The sequence below is a fragment of the Acipenser ruthenus genome, chromosome 10 (assembly GCF_902713425.1).
Source record: "Acipenser ruthenus chromosome 10, fAciRut3.2 maternal haplotype, whole genome shotgun sequence".
Classification (NCBI taxonomy): Eukaryota; Metazoa; Chordata; class Actinopteri; order Acipenseriformes; family Acipenseridae; genus Acipenser; species Acipenser ruthenus.
In genome coordinates, this window is record NC_081198.1 from 12615741 (window position 1) to 12635197 (window position 19457).

The 19457-nt window shown below is 33.2% G+C and overlaps 1 protein-coding gene across 3 annotated transcripts; it reads right to left on the minus strand.

Annotated features, from left to right (window-relative positions):
* Positions 1–1166: 1166 nt before the first annotated feature.
* LOC117405848 (LIM/homeobox protein Lhx9-like) lies at positions 1167–18957 on the minus strand. 3 transcript variants are annotated; one of them, XM_034009270.2, is made up of 6 exons: positions 18837–18957; positions 14035–14246; positions 12489–12691; positions 11850–12205; positions 7269–7471; positions 4698–6628 (listed from the first exon to the last, which is right to left on the minus strand). In XM_034009270.2, the coding sequence occupies exons 2-6, from the start codon at positions 14206–14208 to the stop codon at positions 6371–6373; spliced, it is 1194 nt and encodes a 397-aa protein (XP_033865161.1). In that variant the 5' UTR covers positions 14209–14246; positions 18837–18957; the 3' UTR covers positions 4698–6370. The 3 variants fall into 3 exon arrangements, with proteins under 3 accessions (XP_033865181.1, XP_033865161.1, XP_033865171.1); XM_034009290.2 differs by lacking the exons at positions 4698–6628; positions 18837–18957 and adding an exon at positions 1167–4115 and having other exon boundaries at positions 14035–14658; XM_034009280.2 differs by lacking the exon at positions 18837–18957 and having other exon boundaries at positions 11850–12202; positions 14035–14668.
* Between the last annotated feature and the right edge of the window lie 500 nt (positions 18958–19457).

Consider the following 19457-nt stretch of genomic DNA (forward strand, 5'->3'; position numbering starts at 1 on the left):
CTCTCTTCATGACATGACCTGAAAGCATTGGCCCACCAAGACTTTCCTTACTGGCCCTGAATCATTTTGAGAACTGTCAATTCACAATATTTGTATGTATATCTTATTCTAATCAAAGAAAACAGATTAAAAGAAACAGTTTTTGATTGAATTATGGTCTGTGGAATTTTGTGTTTGGAGCAGAGGTTTAATATCAGTTTATTTCCCTGACATCAGCATGCAGTCCTAACTGGCTGTTCCAAAAAAAAACAGAGACAAGTTAAATTCTATCAGCAACTTCTTATCATGCAAACTATTCTTTCAGAGTGATTTGTATTGTTTTTCTACTTTAATGTTGCAGTAGCTTAAGGCATATAATGCATAAAGTACTATCTAACAGAATACATAAAGAAATTTGAGCTGAATAATTGATATAGCTAGAAAGAGGTTTGCCGGATCGATTTTTATGTTATCTAAAAACAATACAGTTCTTCAAAACCCCCAAATGCATATGATATTGTTAAGGTTTGGAGTAGTATGAATGTCCACTGTATTTTTTATGTAATAAAGATATCCTATCCTTATAAAAGCCTTTATAAATTACCAAAAAACAAAACAAGCAACAAATGATAAAGATAACAATGTTCTGGCATTTTATGCAGTGTTAGGATTAAAAATTGCACACAGTTATCATATATTGTGTTATTTGATACTTTCACCTGTAAAATTAGGGGTCGTTTTATGACAATCTCTGATATCCAAGTAGTCACAGCAATCAAAACATTTTCCCACATGGAGTGCCACCTTTGAAGTTGTATCTGTAGCGAAGGTGTTCTCTATTAAACATTTTGTCCCCAATGGCTGTTAAACACCCTAGTCTCTGTAAGTCGCCTTGGATAAATAAACAAATAATAATAATAAACATGCAGTACAGCGGACAGCCAATCAGAAGACAAGGTTTTCATCAGCTGTGATCAGAATTTATATAATAAACTTTTCAGATTTTTTCCATAAAGTATGCTGAGAAAGACCACTGCAAGCCAGAACTGAAGCATAGTCTTAAGAGCAATCTGTTTTTTATTAAAGTCTGTAATTACTAAACGCAGATGCATGGTAACCAAAAGAAAACACTGTAAAAATATAGTATGTATACATAAAGTTGTACATGCCTTCTAGAAATACATTGTAATTCATACTGGAATGATTATTGACTACAAAAATAAACAAAAACAGTACCCTTTAAGTTAGCAATGCAGTATAATATAAATATGAAACCACTTTAAAATGAACTACACACCATAACAAAAAATAAAGTGTACTACCTTCTAAATATTATGGAAATTATTGTAAATAAAGAAAAAAATGTAGATATTACTCCTAAATATGAATGCATAATGCTGTGCATCAAAGTGCATGGCAGAACACAACAGTTGAAGATGATTTTATATTTAGGAGAAAGTGGTATGACACTTTCATGGCTAGGGCAAAGTGATAAGGTCCAGTGATATGTCACAGGTCCAGAAAGATTATTTTCTTATTAAAACCTTTATACCACTATTTACCTGATGCACCATATTCACGCATGAATATGAGCCTCACACTTTTTTTATTTCTTCACCAGATTTTTCCACCTTTCCAGTATTTTGTGTACTTCAATAAAGGATATTCAAATAATTATTTTAACACCAATTCCACCCAATTAGTTTAAACTACCATTTGTTTACTGCAGGTTAGTGATCGGTACTGTATTGCAATTAAACCATGTCAGTATATCAATTAAGTCTCTTTATAAATAGTTTCTTTGTTGTTTTAGTTTTTTTCACGGTTCATTTTCAGACTTCTAAACAGTCTCATCATTATTTCTAGAATATGGTATTTGTGTATTTTGAAGGTTGTATTGTGTTAGGTTTTAGCATAAAATGAATAGAACAAGTGCTTAATCAATAAATACCAATTAAGTGTCTCCCAGCTGTATAAAAGGCAGTCATTAGTTGCAGTCTTCAAGTCCAGAGTTGCCATAAAGAAAAGCAGGAAATGAGGAGTGTAATAATATTTATTATTTCTTAAGAAGTAAAAGCTGGTTTGTCTGTTTTTGGGAGGGTGATGTGTGCGTATGCTTGTAAAACACAGAGCCCTGTAATGGATTTGTTTTTAAATTCTTTGCACAGACAGTGAACCCAACAGTGGAAATGAATTGTTATTGTATTTGTGATTTTATTTGCACTACATTTGCATTAGATTTCTGTGTGTATCTCCTATAGCTATTGCGCTTAATGTTAATTTAACGTAATGTTTATAGGTATTATTTTGATGAATGTTTTAGTTATTAACCTTCAATAATAAAAAGGCTCATGTAGTCTTCATTTTAAATTGTTGTAGACAATAGTGGATTCTTCCAGACATGAACAGACAAAGAACGTGGATTTCAGCTACAATAGTTTAATAGAAGTTCATTAAAATATAATTTGCCAGTAATGTGTGTTATGAAAATATAATCTTGTGTAAAAGGCTGCATTGAAATGTTTGCCCAGTATAGTAGTCTGTGTCTATTTGTTGAATGAAATATTGAATAAATAACTTGTCTGAAACAGATTACAGATTCTAAGGTGAAGAAAATAGATAAGTGTGTTTTATGCTAGGTGGATGTTGTTTTTATTTTGCTGTGTTACTATATTTTATGTAGTTGGACAAACTGTAAGAAAAACCATATCGCTTCTCATAATACATTGATAAACTCATTAATACATACAACTAGTGATCACACAAATTCTGTCAAGACAACAAAATGTATATGTTTTATTTTGTTATGCAACATATATTGTGGTGGTTTTAACACTTATCAATGTTGTCCCCATTGAAACTGTTTGTTCTCTGTGCAGGCCCTCCAACCAGGTATATACAATATATTGTAATAATGCATGGTAGCCAACTCACAGTATCTGAAAGCATTGTTCTATTAAGCATTCTTATTAGAGCAACACAATAAAGGCATGTGTTCAGTGCATGTGACTCTCAACCAAGTCAGCGTGGGGGCCAGTCAGACAAGGTATAAATGTTTGGGGTGAGTTCCATTGATTTTTATTTTGTCCACCATTTTTTAATGAGGTTTGTCACGCATGTACTACATGCTCAAATGATGCTATGCTGTTTAATTTTGATTTGCAAGATTAAATTAACTGACAATAATCCAATGGCTCCACTAATTACATAGACAGTTTTGCAATAATATAGTGGGCTACATTGCTTTTATTTTATGATTTACAAATATTTTTCTATGCACAGGGCTGGAAATAGCAAGTACCTTTAAAATGTATTGAAGCATTTAGATCATTCTTCTGAGAACCTACATGTGTATTTGTCTTGAAATAGAATGTATTATTGACATTAATGAAGTTAGCAATTTCTGATGAATGTTTATTTACAGCTGACATCAAAAAGAGTGCATCATACAGAAACGTACACATCTTGGGAAATGTTAACAAAGTGCATGCAAATTATGAGTCCTGTTTATTTATTTTTGTTTTCTTTTTTGTTTGTTTGTTTGTTTAAATACAGCCAAATTCCAGTGAAAGAGCGCTGCAATGTCTGATGGACATTCTGTCACTGAGTTTTAAAGAGGCTATGCTTTACAAAGATGACATTTATGACAAATACTTTTTAGCAAGCTGATGAAATAAATGTGAATGGATTTGTACAAGTGTTTCTGTCAAATGATGATTGTGCTTTTTTTTTTGAGGATGTGCTTTCTTTGAATAGGGCAGTTACCCCAGCTGGTTACTACCAGGTTGCTCTGTTTTTTTTTTCTTTATATATAATATATATACAACTTTTCCAATTATATGAATTTCATTCCAATACAAATAAAAGGTGGTATCTTGTTTTACATTTATGTAAGAACAGATCAGAACATGTTTTTTTTTTTTTCCTTCATATGTTCAAACATTCAGGAAATGGTATTTGAAAAATCTCTTTTACATTTTTGGCTCAAAGGTTTTAAATATGCAATTATCATAACCTAATAATGTCTTTGTCTTCATGCTGAGGAATTCCGATCAAAGTTTTCCCCTTCTTTTTATACTTTAGGGAATTTTCAAACGTCGGGAAGTGTGGCTGTAATGCCCCAAGATTTGTTCTCCCTGAAAGAAATCATAGTAACAATTTATTAAACTACAGAGCAACCTGGGTTTTAGGGGTCTGCATTTATTCTACTGCTTAGTTTTATTTGTTATAAAATATATGCCTGCCAGCATTTGCTGAGTTTATTAACTGTAGTCATTTTCATGCATTAACAGCTTCCTGTAGTTATCTATTTGGTATTGATTTTCTATAGGGTTTCATTTGCAAATCAGTGGGGCATTACTTTGTAAAAAATATAAGAAAGGAATAAAAAAATGTAGTAAACAATTTGCATTGAGCATTCGGATACTGAATGATAATCAATCTGATGATGTCACTGAAAAAAGAAACAGTGTATAAAGTACCACACATTCTTGAATAAACACAACATTTTCTTGATTTAAAATATAATACAAAATAAAACTCATTAAAAACAAAGTATTTTATTCACACAAATTTAATAAGATATATCACAACCGTTTGGTCCATAAATATTTAAGGGGAAATAGCTTCTATACACCATCTTTATCAAGAAACAAAGAAACATGAACAATCTTGTTAGACCACTTACTGTACTATAAACACGAAGATCAATATATAAGATTCATGGATTTATCAGCTATATCTGAAAGAGTGCACAGCTGCCTTCTAGGACATCTCTGACCCCTTTCGACAGGATTTACCATAAAAAGATCTTCAGAAATAAGAAGTAAAACAGTACAAAACTAGTGAGGCGTCAAAAGGATGTGAATCAGTTAACAAACAACATACATATCCTGATTTTCACAAACTTTCTCCCAAGTTATAGCATAAGGCACATAGTAGAACTGAGTTAGGCATCTACTGCAAGTAGATCTATAGTACCATTTTTGTTCTGTCAAGGAACAACTTTTTGACACTTTCAAAAAAATGTTCTTAATACAAGCAATAGTTTTCCTTAGCTTTCAGCCAGAAGAAACATGTTTTTGGTCTGTTCAGTGGCAAATGTCCATAATGAAATGAAAATGTGTTTTTGATAAAGTTAAGAGGATGTGAATGACATTATTCAACTGGCTTATTTCAATGTCTTTTTGAGAATGGTTTCCTAGTACCTTTTCAGCTCTAGATCCTGTTTTTTTCCTTTTTTTTTTTTTTTTTTTTTTTTTTTTTTACAACAGTAAGTTTCTAACAACCTGAGGAACATATCTAATAATTATGCATTTTCTATTGGGCAGTGTTGTCAATGTTCAATTACACTTAAGACAACATGTACTTGAAATCTGCAATGAGATTGTACCACATTATCATTGTATTTAGGCACTGAGGCCTGAATTGGTAAAAGTGCTTTTTTATTAGAACAATCAACAAAAAATGCCACTCCCCTCGTCTGGTTTTAGTTTAAAACAATAAGAAATGGAGGTCCAGTTTTGTCAGTACTGGAATTTGACACATCTCATACAATGTATCAAGATTACCAGATGAACAATTACCACTGTACAGATCTCAATAGTCCTGTTAGCTTCCCGCTACAGTAAACTGGAGTATGACAAAACAAAACATAGATTGAGGTCAGCATCCACCTGGCTTTTGAGTTCAGGAACATTGTCATTTTAGATTTTTAGGACTTTTGTTATTTGCTGCATATCTTTTAACTGAAAATACTGTGTACAACCTTGTACTTCACAATTATCTATTGCTACCTTTTACAACATGTTATAATTTTACATAAATATGTAGGCAGTATTTAAAAACAAATCCATACAATAGTTTTAAAGGTTATATGTTGCTGATAGGCAGATGGTTTCTTACAATCCAATGAAACTCAATATAAGAGAAAAAAAAAAGAACAAATCTCTCCTTAAGTTAATTTTGAAAGTTTACTAAACATTTCACAAATAAATATTTTACTTATTTCCATCATGGAAATTATTAAGTTATAACAAATCTAGCACATAGTGATGGGATTTAATTTGGGGTATGAAAAAGTGATATATTAATATCTGTCAATTATTTGTGTTCATGAAAAAATTAAAATAATAAGTAAAACGTGTATTTTTGAGCTGCAACAGGATTTTTAAAATTGGAATAAATAAACTCATGATCACTTTAAACAACTGCCTAGAATGGTGAACTCCCTCAATGTAAAATAAAATGTTTTGAACACATTAGCTAGAAACTCAGCTGCCAAGTGGTTGCAAATGCTACACATCAAGATTTTTGTTTATTTGTTTGTTTGTTTGTTTGTTTGTTTGTTCTCCCGTGATCTGTCTGGTCATTTAAAATGTCTTGTAAACTGTTAGAAAAGGTTTGTTAAGGTAGTTTGTGAGGGACTCCCGGATTCGTGGCTGTCCAGACTAGAGGTCACTGAAGTCACTACAGTGATTGTGGGATTGGTCAGGTCTGTTAAAGTGGTTGCAGTGCCGGGTGGAGTTAATGCGCCGCTGTCTGACGAGGGTGGAGGTGGTAGTGAAGTGCCATCAGCTTTATCAACACCCCCATTCTCCTGTCGCAAAACGTTCCTTCTGAATTTGGCTCTTGCGTTTTGGAACCAAACCTGCAAACCAATCCCAATTGATTTCTTTACTTTTCTTTACTTCTTCTTTATTTGTTTAACTATTTGTTTTAAATTGCAATTATTTGTTGTATCTAATTAAAACCACAGTTTTCTTGCTACAGGTTGTACTACAGGTAAGAGAGTAGACAACATTATGTACTTTGTTACATACAGAACTGGGGGGCTGATTGTGACACAGATTAATGGGTTGGAATCAACTAGCAATAAATAAATTAGAAAATCACTTTAAGCTGTATGTTGCCTCCACCAATCAAATATAAATACTGTAAAATGGTTAATAATGGTAATACATTTTAAACTGTGCTGAAAAAAAGCATTCTATTTTGGAATTGTTTAGAACTTATTGATTATATCAATGTGTGCATATTGATACTTGGGGCACAGCTAAATCCTTGATCTGTTGAACAGAACCGGTTAATGGCACTGTTTAGATACAAGCAGTGGGTTACATACACATCTACACAACAAAGCCCTGACAATGAAACAGTGTTCCTCTCCTACTCCACACTACATTACCTCTAATACAACCAATGGAATGGGTCCTGATACAAAACAATGATTATGTAAATAATATAAAGGTAAAAGGTAACAGTAACATTCAAATTGAGGACATGCTTACCTGGAGAACTCTTTTGGTTAGCCCAGTTTTCTGGGCCAGTTGTTTTAAGTCTTTAGCATCAGGGTTGTGGTTGATGGCAAAGTATGACTTCATAGTGCGGAGCTGGTTGTGCTTAAAAGATGTGCGCATGCGCTTGGACTTCTGGGAGGCAGGGTAAGGCTGCTGGTCTCTGTCCAAGTGATCAACCTCATTTTCATTACAACCTGATTGGAGAATAACGAGAGCTCTCAAAATAAGAATACAACCAAACACTATTCCAGGCATAAGCAGTTCACATTGTGACATGTGTTTAACATAATCAGCCCATACATATACTATTAAATATTGCATTACATAGTTGGAAGTTAAATTTTGCCCCACCAAAAATGTTAGATGAGCTTAAAACTCTTATTTGACTTTTCCCAACCTCTCCACTCCTCTAAACCAGTTTTACAGGTAAATGAAACAGAGACCCACGAGGAAAGAGGATTTGCGTAAACTATTACTGTTATTATTATTTTATTTATTTTTAAAATCAATCAATCAATCTTTATTTTATATAGTGCCTTTCATAGTAGACCACCATCATAAAGCGCTTTACAAGATACAGTAACACCAAAATCCATAATACTTTAAATACAAAAAAGTGTATAATACATAATATACGGTAAAAAAAAATAAAAATAGTAGCAACAACACAGCAGTTAATACTAGATATCCGGCTTAAAGAGCATGGAAAGCAAGAGAGAACAAGTGGGTCTTGAGAGTTGATTTAAAGCGAGCGATGGTGGGAGCGTCATGCACCAAAGCTGGAAGAGAGTTCCACAGAGTCGGAGCCATGAAGCTAAACGAGCGTTCTCCAAGTGTGGTGCATTTTTACTTGAGGACAACAATAAAACATGGGTAAATAAAACATGTGTAAGCTCTGCTTTTCATTTAAAAACAGAACTGACATTTGAATGTTATTCAACCTTGTTAGCATGCCAGCACACAAAAAACTGTAACCCATCGTGCCATTTTCTACAATCACAGCCGGACGCTTGGCAATTTAACTCCATTCCAGACAGCCTAGCACAATAACCTGATAAAATACATATGAGTTAATTTACTCGAGGGCCTTAGATCAGTTAAATGGAGTGCGTTGCATGTTTTGCTTAATTTTAATCGCATATGATCTACGTATGTTAATTGGATGGATGGTATTTCAGAATAAATTACTCAAGGGTCTTTTGAGGCGTTATGTTTTGTGTTTCATGTGTAATCTAATGAAAAACATACTAATTTCAGGGCACTTGGTATATCTGCAAACATAAGCCATCTGTCTCAAAAATAAACTTGTTGTGTGTCCTGCAAACACTCTTTTCTTATTAACTTACTCACTTGCCAACATTAAATTTGACCTGTATGCGTGTTTATAAGCCCAAAGGGGTCAAAAGCGAGCAATTCATCCTTTATGAGATATATTTTTAAAAGAGCAAAATATTTCCTATTCTCTTCTGTGTGGCCAGCTGTGAAAACTTGGCCTCTATAGAAAAAAATATTGTAATATTTTTTCAGGGTGTATTTATCACAATTTGGTATTTTGTTATTACTGGCGCTCTATAATGACAAGGGGCCCCTGTGAAAAGATGCTGCCATAAAACTCATGAACCTATTTTATTGCAGACCTCTTTTCCCTATTTTTTTCTTTTTTGTATTAAGTTATAAATCATTTTTATTGCAACAAGGTTGACATGTCAGAAGAAATAAAAATATATATTTATATTTTAATCTTTAACAGGTCTTTTGTGTTTATCTTCCACTGACTGATCTGATGTTGCACCAAAGCATTGTCTATACTTATTTGTATTAGTGTTGCCAATTCTGATATTTAGTCTGTGTTATTTACCACTGTCTCCATTTTTAAAAGGATTGCTTATTTCGAAATTCAATCATGCTGATACTAGGCCGTCTTTGCTTTAATTAATTTCATCCTAAAAGCGGCCACCAGGGGTCCCTACAGCACCATACTAGCAAAAACTTCGTAATAAAAAAACAATAAAATAAACAAATTATTTTTAGTTTGGGCATTTCAATGTAATAAATTATGATTTTAGGTTTTAAAATTATAATTTAAAACAAGATACTGTAATATCTTAAAAATATATGTAATGTTGTGTATGCAACGAATATATGTTGACAATAATCAATCAAAATACCAATTCATTATATTTAATTATATTTCAACAATAGCATTTTGAAACAGTTTAATATTAAAACAAGCATCACTGTTTTTTTTTTTTTTAAATCTGCATTATAAAGTTTTGACCAATTATTTTAAAAATATAGGTCTTCATATTTAAACATAATCATAGATGTATAAGATGGGTGGAAAATTAAATATGTAAACAATATAAAATGCCTCATTGTCCTATTTTTTTCTTTAACAATAAAAAGACAGAATACTCAATATAGAAGCCTATAATTAACATACATAATGCAAGTAATGAAAAGCAATATACTGTATATAAATGTATATTTAAAAACAAGATGTCCCTTTTTCGTTTCTGCTTTTGAACAGTTCTGTGTGAAATTACTAGGCCATTCTGTGTTCTACATAGTTTGATTTACGTTCTATAAAGAACCATTCCTAAGTCCTGCGCAACAAACAGAGGGTTCGATATAATGGGTTAATTACAAAACCAAATGTTTCTAAATAGACATATTAGCTGGTTGATAATTATATGCTTCATAATTATGGATTATAAATAGCGCCATTTAAGCCAATACAACTCTAGGGACACCCTCAAAGTTTGAACACTATGGTTCTGGAACTATGTATTGTTCAACAGAGGATTGGTTCTTCATAGAACACAAACAAAACAAGGGTTCACGAGAAAGCCAAATGAACCAAAATTGTTCTATAGAATGCTCAGGAACCCTCTGAGTATAGCAGACGGTTACGAATATACTGCAATGAAAAAAAGCAAATTAATTATTCAATTCAATTTTTTTTTTTTTTTTTTTTTTTACTATTCTTTAATATTGAAAACAATATTAAAGTCAATTGTGTGTTAATATATGTTCTTATATAACGACTACCATAAGTATTCTTTTTGAAGACATACGTTCTATGCGGTTTTATTTGTGCATTGAAAATCTAGTGAGAAAACAAATAGTAGGCCTTATGATTCGCGTAATACAACATATTAACTGTAATGTAAAACATATAAAAACGAACTGAAACACAATTTTTACAAATAACATTGTGAAAATAGTGTTTGTGTTATTTTGCTTGCGTTACACCTGCTGCAAAACAACACAAACGCCACTTTCACAATTCGGGATTATACGTGCTATTTTGTGCAGGCGGTCTCAAATTATTATGTGAACTGCGGCGACCTTATGAGGGTGATTAAAAACTGGTTGGAAGCCAGGGATTCCTACGTCACCTTCAATTAACACAGAACAATTAACACGCAGATTACCCCGATTTCACTCCATTCAGACGAACAGCAGAAACTTGGCACACAAAGCCAAACTTTCTCGACCAAAAGATAATTACAAAAACTGTACAAAAGAAACGAACTGGAAAAGTAATATGACGACTTCAATGATGGGTAGATTCCATGGCTTGACTGGTTGCAATTATTGTATAATGAACGGGGGGAAAAAACTGTTGTCCCCATAAATGCTAAAAGGATACTCCAAAATAATAACGCCTTTGTGTCTTTATAGTGGGTTAAAACCATGTTTACCGTGGTATAATAGCAATATATATATATATATATATATATATATATATATATTGCTTTAAATAAAGTATGTTTATTACGCACGCTACAGACGTCGTTGCAAAATTCGAAAATTATTTTTAAAACGTTCTGCTTATAGGTTATTTATTGTAACTGTTAAAAACGTTATTATTAGAACTGAGCATGTAGGGCCTAATTTTCACGTTCCATTTGTCCTTATTGCCCGTATTTAGTAAGTAATTAAAATATGACCCAATATTTAAAATATGAGAATATGAAACGAATTTGCTGGCTATCGTTTGAAAAACATATAAAATGCTTTGCGATATACAATGCATAACATATGTCCTGCAGATTCGTTTAGTGTATTGAGTCGGATTATTAAAAAAAAATAATAATAATAATGACGCACTTGCTCAATACCGGTAACTTATGTTACTTTTCTTTTTTTAAAAACTGAATAATGATATAGGATAGAGCATACTAATATTATTGTATTTACGTTCTAGGTTGGTGGTTTTTATTTTGAACAGGTCGTAATCTGCCTATAGGAAGTGAAATATATTAAAACTAATACAATCAAATACATTAATGAAATTACACTAAAAGCTCATAATTTAACACACACCATGAGGGATGATTACTTTTTGTTCTCTTTTATTCACTGTCTATTTATGTACATATTTTATTTTAATTAAAAACTGCCAAAACACGATAGCCTTCTTTGAATATTAAATAACTCGAGTATGTATTATAATTAAACTATAGTATTTATAAACAACTAGTTTGCCATTTCCGCCTTATCGTTGTCGCTTTAGTACCAGTAGACCTATTAGTGCGTTTTAATATGTACCCTAGTGCTACCCACCTGAATTGTAATTGGCTATGTCTACTCCCATTGCCGGACTCTTTCTCTTCCTTGGCCTCCCTTTCTGTACCGTGCCAGTGCTGTTAAAGTAAGGCAGTGCCAACCCCACTCCTTTGGCAGCTAATTCAGTGTAGTTTAACTGGGGGTGGTATTCTCCTTGCAGAAGGGTCTCGAAGTGGACCCTGCAGTACACCAGGTTTTCTTTCATTCCAAAGTGGTCTCCCGTGGTCAGCGTCTTGTTGCACGTGGTACAAGTAAAGCAGCTCAAGTGGTACACCGAGTCCCGTGCGCGCATCACCATTTCCGAGGCCGAGATCCCAAGGTGGCAGCGGGCACATCTCTGCACAGAGAACCTTCTGAAACAGCAAATATGTCTTAAATAATAGCCTTTTTCATTTTTACTGTATTTGCAAAACCATCTTAAACATCTTTAGATAGGCCTAAACACAGTTTAGTTATTCGTTGGAAACAGTTTGGAGACGAATGTAGGATATGTGTGTGTGTATATATATATATATATATATATATATATATATATATATATATATATATATATAATGCATTTGGAATTAATGTTTGACGTGTGCTGTCACTTTGCTGTACTCTAATTATTTTACATCTAAATGTCTATGCGCTTACCTGTAGTAATCCTCTTTGCAGTAAATGCTGCCATCCTTTGCGAAACAGGTGAGTTCAGATTCGAGGGCCAGTTTACATTCACAGCACTTGAGACACCTAAGGTGCCACTGCTTATCCACCGCCAGTAAATAATATCTGTCAGAGATTTTACCGCCACAACCAGCGCACAAGGCAGGCTTCTCCAGACTCATAGAGGGCATACTCTGAAAACAATTGCCAAAGAAAAGAAAATGGTCATTTTTTCATTGTTGTCATTGCTTTCAGTCTCTGCTTTTTTGTAGTCATTTTTTAGTTACAGTATCTTAACTGTATGTTTAGGCGAACAATGTATGTATTATGTCAAAAATAATAAAGAAATCTGCCTATGAACTTTAAGTAATGTAAGGTGAATTTAACTTACTCTAGCACTGTAAAATACTGTAGGTCAGAGAGAGAGAGAGAGAGAGAGAGAGAGAGAGAGAGAGAGAGAGAGAGAGAGAGAGAGAGAGAGAGAGAGCTAGAGCTAGATATAGATATAAATGCATTCTCACAATCAAGTTAAGTCCATTCAAGTCTCCAAGTCTCATGCTCACAAAGTGCTCACAAAGTTTTAGTAGTGTAGCCTAAGTTTACAGCTGGCGAAGCAAATTTCAACGACATTGAGGTTATGGTAACCTTTTTTTTCCAAAATGACCGAATCGTTTTTAACACATGCAAAAGTTAGGCTACTGTTTTAGTAAATAAAAAAGTTTGTTCATCCTAATAGAATATCATTTCTCCAAATAAAAATGCTATGCTCATACATTTAAGCTACGTATTCATTTTATTTACATTATATTTGCAGTATTTTACAATATTTGATACCTAAAAGTTTGTTTCTTTTGGAAACGGCTTCCTATTAGTTTTCTGGATATTGGTAACTTTAAAAAATATGATTTATTGTATGTCCACTTGGCTAAATAACTGACAAGGTTACAAACTACAACATGTATAAAACATTTTATCAATTCACTTCGTCTGCGTGTTTTAACTGGGTCTAACGCATTTTAACAGGCCTTTGAATAAATACTTGGGGGTATTGCGTAAGGCTTATAACACAATACACATGTTACATTATAACTGATCATTAATGCGTTTTACAAACATGTTTTTTGTGAGAATTGTGTATATATTTTTTTAATACTATAACGATTTAAAATATGTCCTTTTTTTAAAGGTAAGGTAAAAACAATGTTACAAAAAAATAGATCGGCCTTATATTTTCAATTTTCCACAACATGTAACAGTGCTGTGGCTCTAAAACTGTATACTTGCCATTTTGTCGTCTTAAATAACGGGCAATAAAAATAATTAAAATAATAACACATTATTGAACAAGTTGCTTGAATACGTGTATTTGACCAGTATATACATTTAACCTGAACTCAAAAAGAAAAAAAACTTTATAGAAAATACAGTTCTTCTCCTTATATCTACCTACCTACTAGGGCGTCATAAAACTAAAGGAAGAAGATTCATTTATTTAGGTGTTTAAAGATAATTTGTCGTTTTAATCTTGTCTCCTTACCGTTTCCCTTACGTTCATCTGAACCCCCTTGACCAGGCGAGATTCCGATTTAGTTCTCCTTTCCATCTCCTCCATGATTCCTTGGATATGATCCCCGGAGATTCCATGGAAAAGCATGGCTGATGGACGGAATGTGCAAGTGTTTTCTTCTGTCCTACACCCCACAACTTCCATATACACCCCAAGAGTATTAGATGATCATCCAAAAATATCTACAGCAAGAGATACACACAGATGCTTACTTTTGCAAGTATAAGTACAACTTAAAACTATTAACCAAAAAAATGCAAAGAACAACAAAACAAACTCGCAGCATAGAGGTTGCTTGCTAATGAGCTTGCACAAAAGTGTAGTCCAGATAATAAGGCAACCAAACTAAACAGCGGTGGAACAAATAATAATAACAACGGTCGGTATTTTTCTGCAGTCGCTGATTTCGTTTAGGGGTTCCAAGTGCTTGAAGGTCAGGTTAGGACTGCCTAGATTTCAGAGCTCTGTCCTATTTGTGAAGGGAGCAAAAGCCTGCCCAGTTTGGATAATTGGGTAGGAGGAGTTCTCCCTCATTGAATTGCCACTGATTTCTGTTCAGCAACAAAGACCTGTCATACTCTTCTCAAACCCCTGGTGATAGACAGCAGTGGTAAAGAGAGAGGCAACGTGGTAATGATGCTTTTTTTTTATTTGGATAATTATTGGAAACCATTTTAGAGTCTTTCGTATTTTACGCAGGACAAGTTAAGCAAACGTCGTCCCAGATCTTTGGAACAAGAATCCATTTTCAGATAATTACCCAGAGCTGCAGTTTAAAACACACAGTCTACGATATGTTGTCATTTATTTATTTGTCATATACGTTTTGCTAAACAAATACCGTGATATATTTAGCTTCACGTTTATAGTCAAAAGTTATTCAGGGGCGCAAGTTTTCCATTTCGCTGTGGTGAGTTAAATATAAACCTAATGAAATCACAAGAAAATCTCATGGCTGCTCCAGCAGCTTGTTGTCGAATAACAGTTTCCTTATCAATATATAGGCTACGGTGATCCATAAGTACCCGCATGTGTTATTATAATAACAGATAATTTATTGATTATGTTGGATATTCTAACACGTCTAAAGAAAATATTACTGAAATCATGAATACATGTAAATAAATAACAATGATAATTATTATAAGTATACAATAATGAGAAAACGAATAAGCAATTTCATGTTTTTTATTTTAATTTAGGAACACACGCAAGCAGGTTAAGTTTCTTGTCATCTTTATTGCAACGAAACACAATGTGGCAGTTTTAATAAGTAGTTTAGCCTATAGTTTAAGTATGTAGACTCAACAGCTATTTGTGCAATCTATTGAAACCATGTTGCATTTTAAACGTCTTTAAATTCAATTGTTTGTACTCGTCCTGTTATTTTATTATTATAAAAATAATTTACGATAGCCTACTGCCTTTTAATGTTCATTACCATTTGTGATATTGCAAAGCATTGTGCTGAGTTAAATCCTTTGTCTTGGTAACAGTATGTCACCAACCCTTCAAGAGGAGCGTCGGCCAACTGTATAGATTACACCTCAAACCATTCTGCAGGAACTTCAGATAGCGAGGCGTCTCTCTAACCCTTAGGGATACTACTACACTCCACCCCCACATCCACCTTAAAATCGCGTGTAAAACACCCACTAAATCAGATTTTATTTTTTCACAACCACCATGCACATACCTCCTCGAGCTTGTTAACAAACAAAATGAAATTAGTCAGGATCCAATTTTAATCTGACTTCTCCGCTTTTGTTCCATAATAGACAAATACAAAACCTGATGATCTGGACTTGCAATCCCCTCACACTACCCAGACACTGGAATTCAATCCATAAAGCACAACTGCATGTGTAAATTATACTAATCAAATGAAATAAACTGTGATTTGCTTTTTTGTTGGCATGTTGTAATCTGACAGCAGGCCTGCTATTTACTGTAAGTAATGCAATTAGTTGTTTTGAAGAGAAATCAATGCTCTTTATATAAAACAGCTATCTATCTATACTCGGCATTTTAATACTCAGTAGGAATCCCAATTATCCGAAACTGTGTTTTCTATAGCAGGATGACATTCCTAATAAATCTGGTTTACATCAAGAGTTGTGTGATTTAATAGAGTTAAATAGATGAACAGATATTATCTATAGCAGTTTAACGAAATCATTGCCTGCAGATAGGATGTAAAAGTACAGCTTTAAAATAGAGAGAGTGACATATTAAGAAAGCGACAGGACACAACTCATAATTTGTAAGCAACCAAAAAATTAATTTAATGAATTACATTTTTATTTTACAACAAATAAAATAAGAATAATACATTTAAAAAAAAAAAAAAAAAAGCTGTGCAGGATAGCACCGAATCCTGTAAGCAAACTTGTATGAACGGAAATGAGAGATGTATAATGCAACTAGTTCATCCTGTTGTAAATTAGAATGTTGTAGTTTGTCTTAATCATGCATGTTGTCGTTTTAATGCTAGATTAAGTGCTTTATAATTACGATGTTATACAGTTCAAAAAGCACAGTGCAGGGTTACATTTTGATTGCTTTAACGAACGCATGCATTTACGGTTCAATTGTAAGGTTTCAATTCCCTATCATCTCAGTCTTGTAAAACGGTTCATTACCTTTTATACCGGTCCTTTTCAAAGGAAACATATTAATAGATGGACGAGTCGTATGCTTTTGCTTTCATTTTTCTAAATAAAGGGGAAGTACTTTCCCTCTCGCTCAATGCAAACCCGCAGGTGCAGTATAGCGACCTTGCCAACACAGATACTGGGAAAACTGTTTCATTTCCATATCCATCTCGGCTCAATAGCACAACAACGTGTAATTTGGCAGCTCCAGAAAGGCTAAACCTCACAAACTGGATTCGCTATTAATTAAGGAGACTATTGTTTTCGCCCCGTCAGTCCTGTGTAACGTATTCTCAATAATTTTAATGACAGCAGCGATTTGTACACGAAGGGAGAAAGACGTACTTAACCTTGAATCTGCAACATATAAGGGTCTACACTTACATTTAAAAATAGATAAATAAATGCAAGACAATATTATTAATAATACAAGAGTCCGTTTTGTTAAACATTAGTTGCAAATTAAATAACACCATATTTATCGTACAACCTTATTTTTTGGCAAATGATAAAGGATGAATTGTGGAACCCAACTTTTAATATTGCAAAATTAAACATATTGACATTTTAATTTGAAATATTTTCATGCGTTTGGTTGTGAAGTTAAATAAAGACTGCATGGTAATTGGCTTTACCCCAGCATAGAACATTTAAAAAGTAGTTAACGTGCTCACCAATTAAACCAATTACTTTTGCGAATAATAAGGTCAATTCTTCTTCTGACATTATGCGTTTGTTATATTGAAATATACAGTACTAGTCTTTAGACCTTCCCCCACTTATAAAACCGAGTGCCATAATTTTATTAACTTATTGTATGGAAATGTTAAGACTTTTCGGAGATACTTGCTCTCTTCTTTACCAGTAAAGTCTTATAATAAATTATTTGCATGAGATTTTCCTGCTATCATTCTTGACCAGGGGCTAAGACGCGAAGTATATTACATCGTGAACGATTTAGCTATATGTAGTAATAAAGATCCCTTTGAGCAATGTCATGCCATGCACACAAATTTAACTATAATAAATGTGCAGGCCTATAATCAAAAGGTTGACAATTTTGTTAAAACGTATTTGATACTAATTTGATACCATTTTTTTTCTTTTTTTTTTAAAGTTATTTTGTTATATAGGCTATCGCTCGCGATGGAATTAGACACTGGCTATTGAAATTGTTCAGACGTTTAGAATACCACGCAAGGTTTTAAATTACTTATATAAACACACATTAACAGAACGACTCTCGGCAACTATTTGGTAATCCTTTATATTTATATAATGTTATTATAGTTTTCTTACAAACATAAATCTATTTTTTAAGGATGATAATTTCAAACAAAGTATACCTAACGGTTAACTGACTTCATTAATAGTATTTGAAAAAACAAATGGAAAAACCAGTTCTGCAATGATGCTACATTTTTCCCGTACTGGAAATGTGTGTAAAAATGTAAAAATAGCAATAGTACAAATAATAAGTTGCTTTTGTCAAAAACATACTCAACTTGATAATTCATTCAATGTCATAGCATTCTCATGTAAAATACTTGTGTTGTGTAGTATTGTGTAGCTCCATGATGAAAAATATATAAAGATCTAACAGCTACACATTGTAATTAATACACCGACCTACTACCTATAATACAATTGCTAGGGAATGGAAAATTGTAATCCACAATATCATGATCTGTCTTTGGCGACCATTTGTTAACTACAACAAAAGTAATGCATTATTAAATTATTAAATTTATTGTAAAATAGTCTATGTCCAGGGTTCTTTTAATTTCAAATCCTCACCACTCTAAAGATATGTAACAATTTATGCCAATAACCAATTCCACACTACACCGCATTTAAAATCCGGATTACGATGTGACGTTACGAGTCAGGTACATTGTCCTACTGGCTTTCCAAACAATACCTGCCAGTAATCAAATTTGCATCAGAAGAAACCACTGACACCGACAACACCGCTGTAGCAATGCATTCTTAGGTTGCTAAGGAAATTCGACGTGCATATACTAAACGTTATAAAAAAAGGTAATTGCTATAATATGAAGTATAATGCACAGCTGTGCTATTTTAAATCTCGATAAAGTAAAGGCAGAATGATCTTACCTTGACGTCTTAGAAGCTTCCCAATGTGAAAATGTGCACCGGTGACTGAGGGTGGCTGATGGGGAAGAGATGGCAGTGATTCTGCCAGTAGATGGGGGTTGTTCCTTGTTTCTTGCAGAGTTCCCGAGTTAATTAAAATAAACCAGCTGCTTGGTGGATAGAAACTCTCCTTCATTTTTCACAGTTTGCTACATTGCTGACTGATCCCCGCAGCTCTGCCTGGACAGTAGCCTATAGCTTACCGTATCTGTTTACCTGAATTTTGAGATGTATAAATAGGCCCATGTATATTTATCATATTTGAAAACATAATTTCTTCTTTTCTAATAGCCACCGAAGTCAGCCTTAAAATATAATAATGTATGACATTTACATATAACTTAGTGTAAGAATATACTGCAGGCTGAATAACATCAGCGTTGGGTAAGCTAAAGTTGATTGCCTTTGCCATTTTAAGCATTAAGATTCCAAAAGCATATACAAATATATGGAAATATGTTTTAGATTTTTTTTTTAGGCTAGCCTATTTATTCATAGGCCTATTCCAACTCATGAACGTCCAATATATAACTACGATAATACAAGATACAGACAAAATAGAAAAAGTACATGAATAGAATT

Excerpts from the sequence above, each read along its gene's own strand:
- LOC117405848 (XM_034009270.2), bottom strand. The coding sequence starts at position 14,208 with ATGGAAGTTGTGGGGTGTAGGACAGAAGAAAACACTTGCACATTCCGT. Across the intron at positions 12,692-14,034 it reads AGATGAACGTAAGGGAAACG|AGTATGCCCTCTATGAGTCT; the intron begins GTAAGGAGACAA and ends AATTGTTTTCAG. Across the intron at positions 12,206-12,488 it reads TGCAAAGAGGATTACTACAG|AAGGTTCTCTGTGCAGAGAT; the intron begins GTAAGCGCATAG and ends TTGCTGTTTCAG.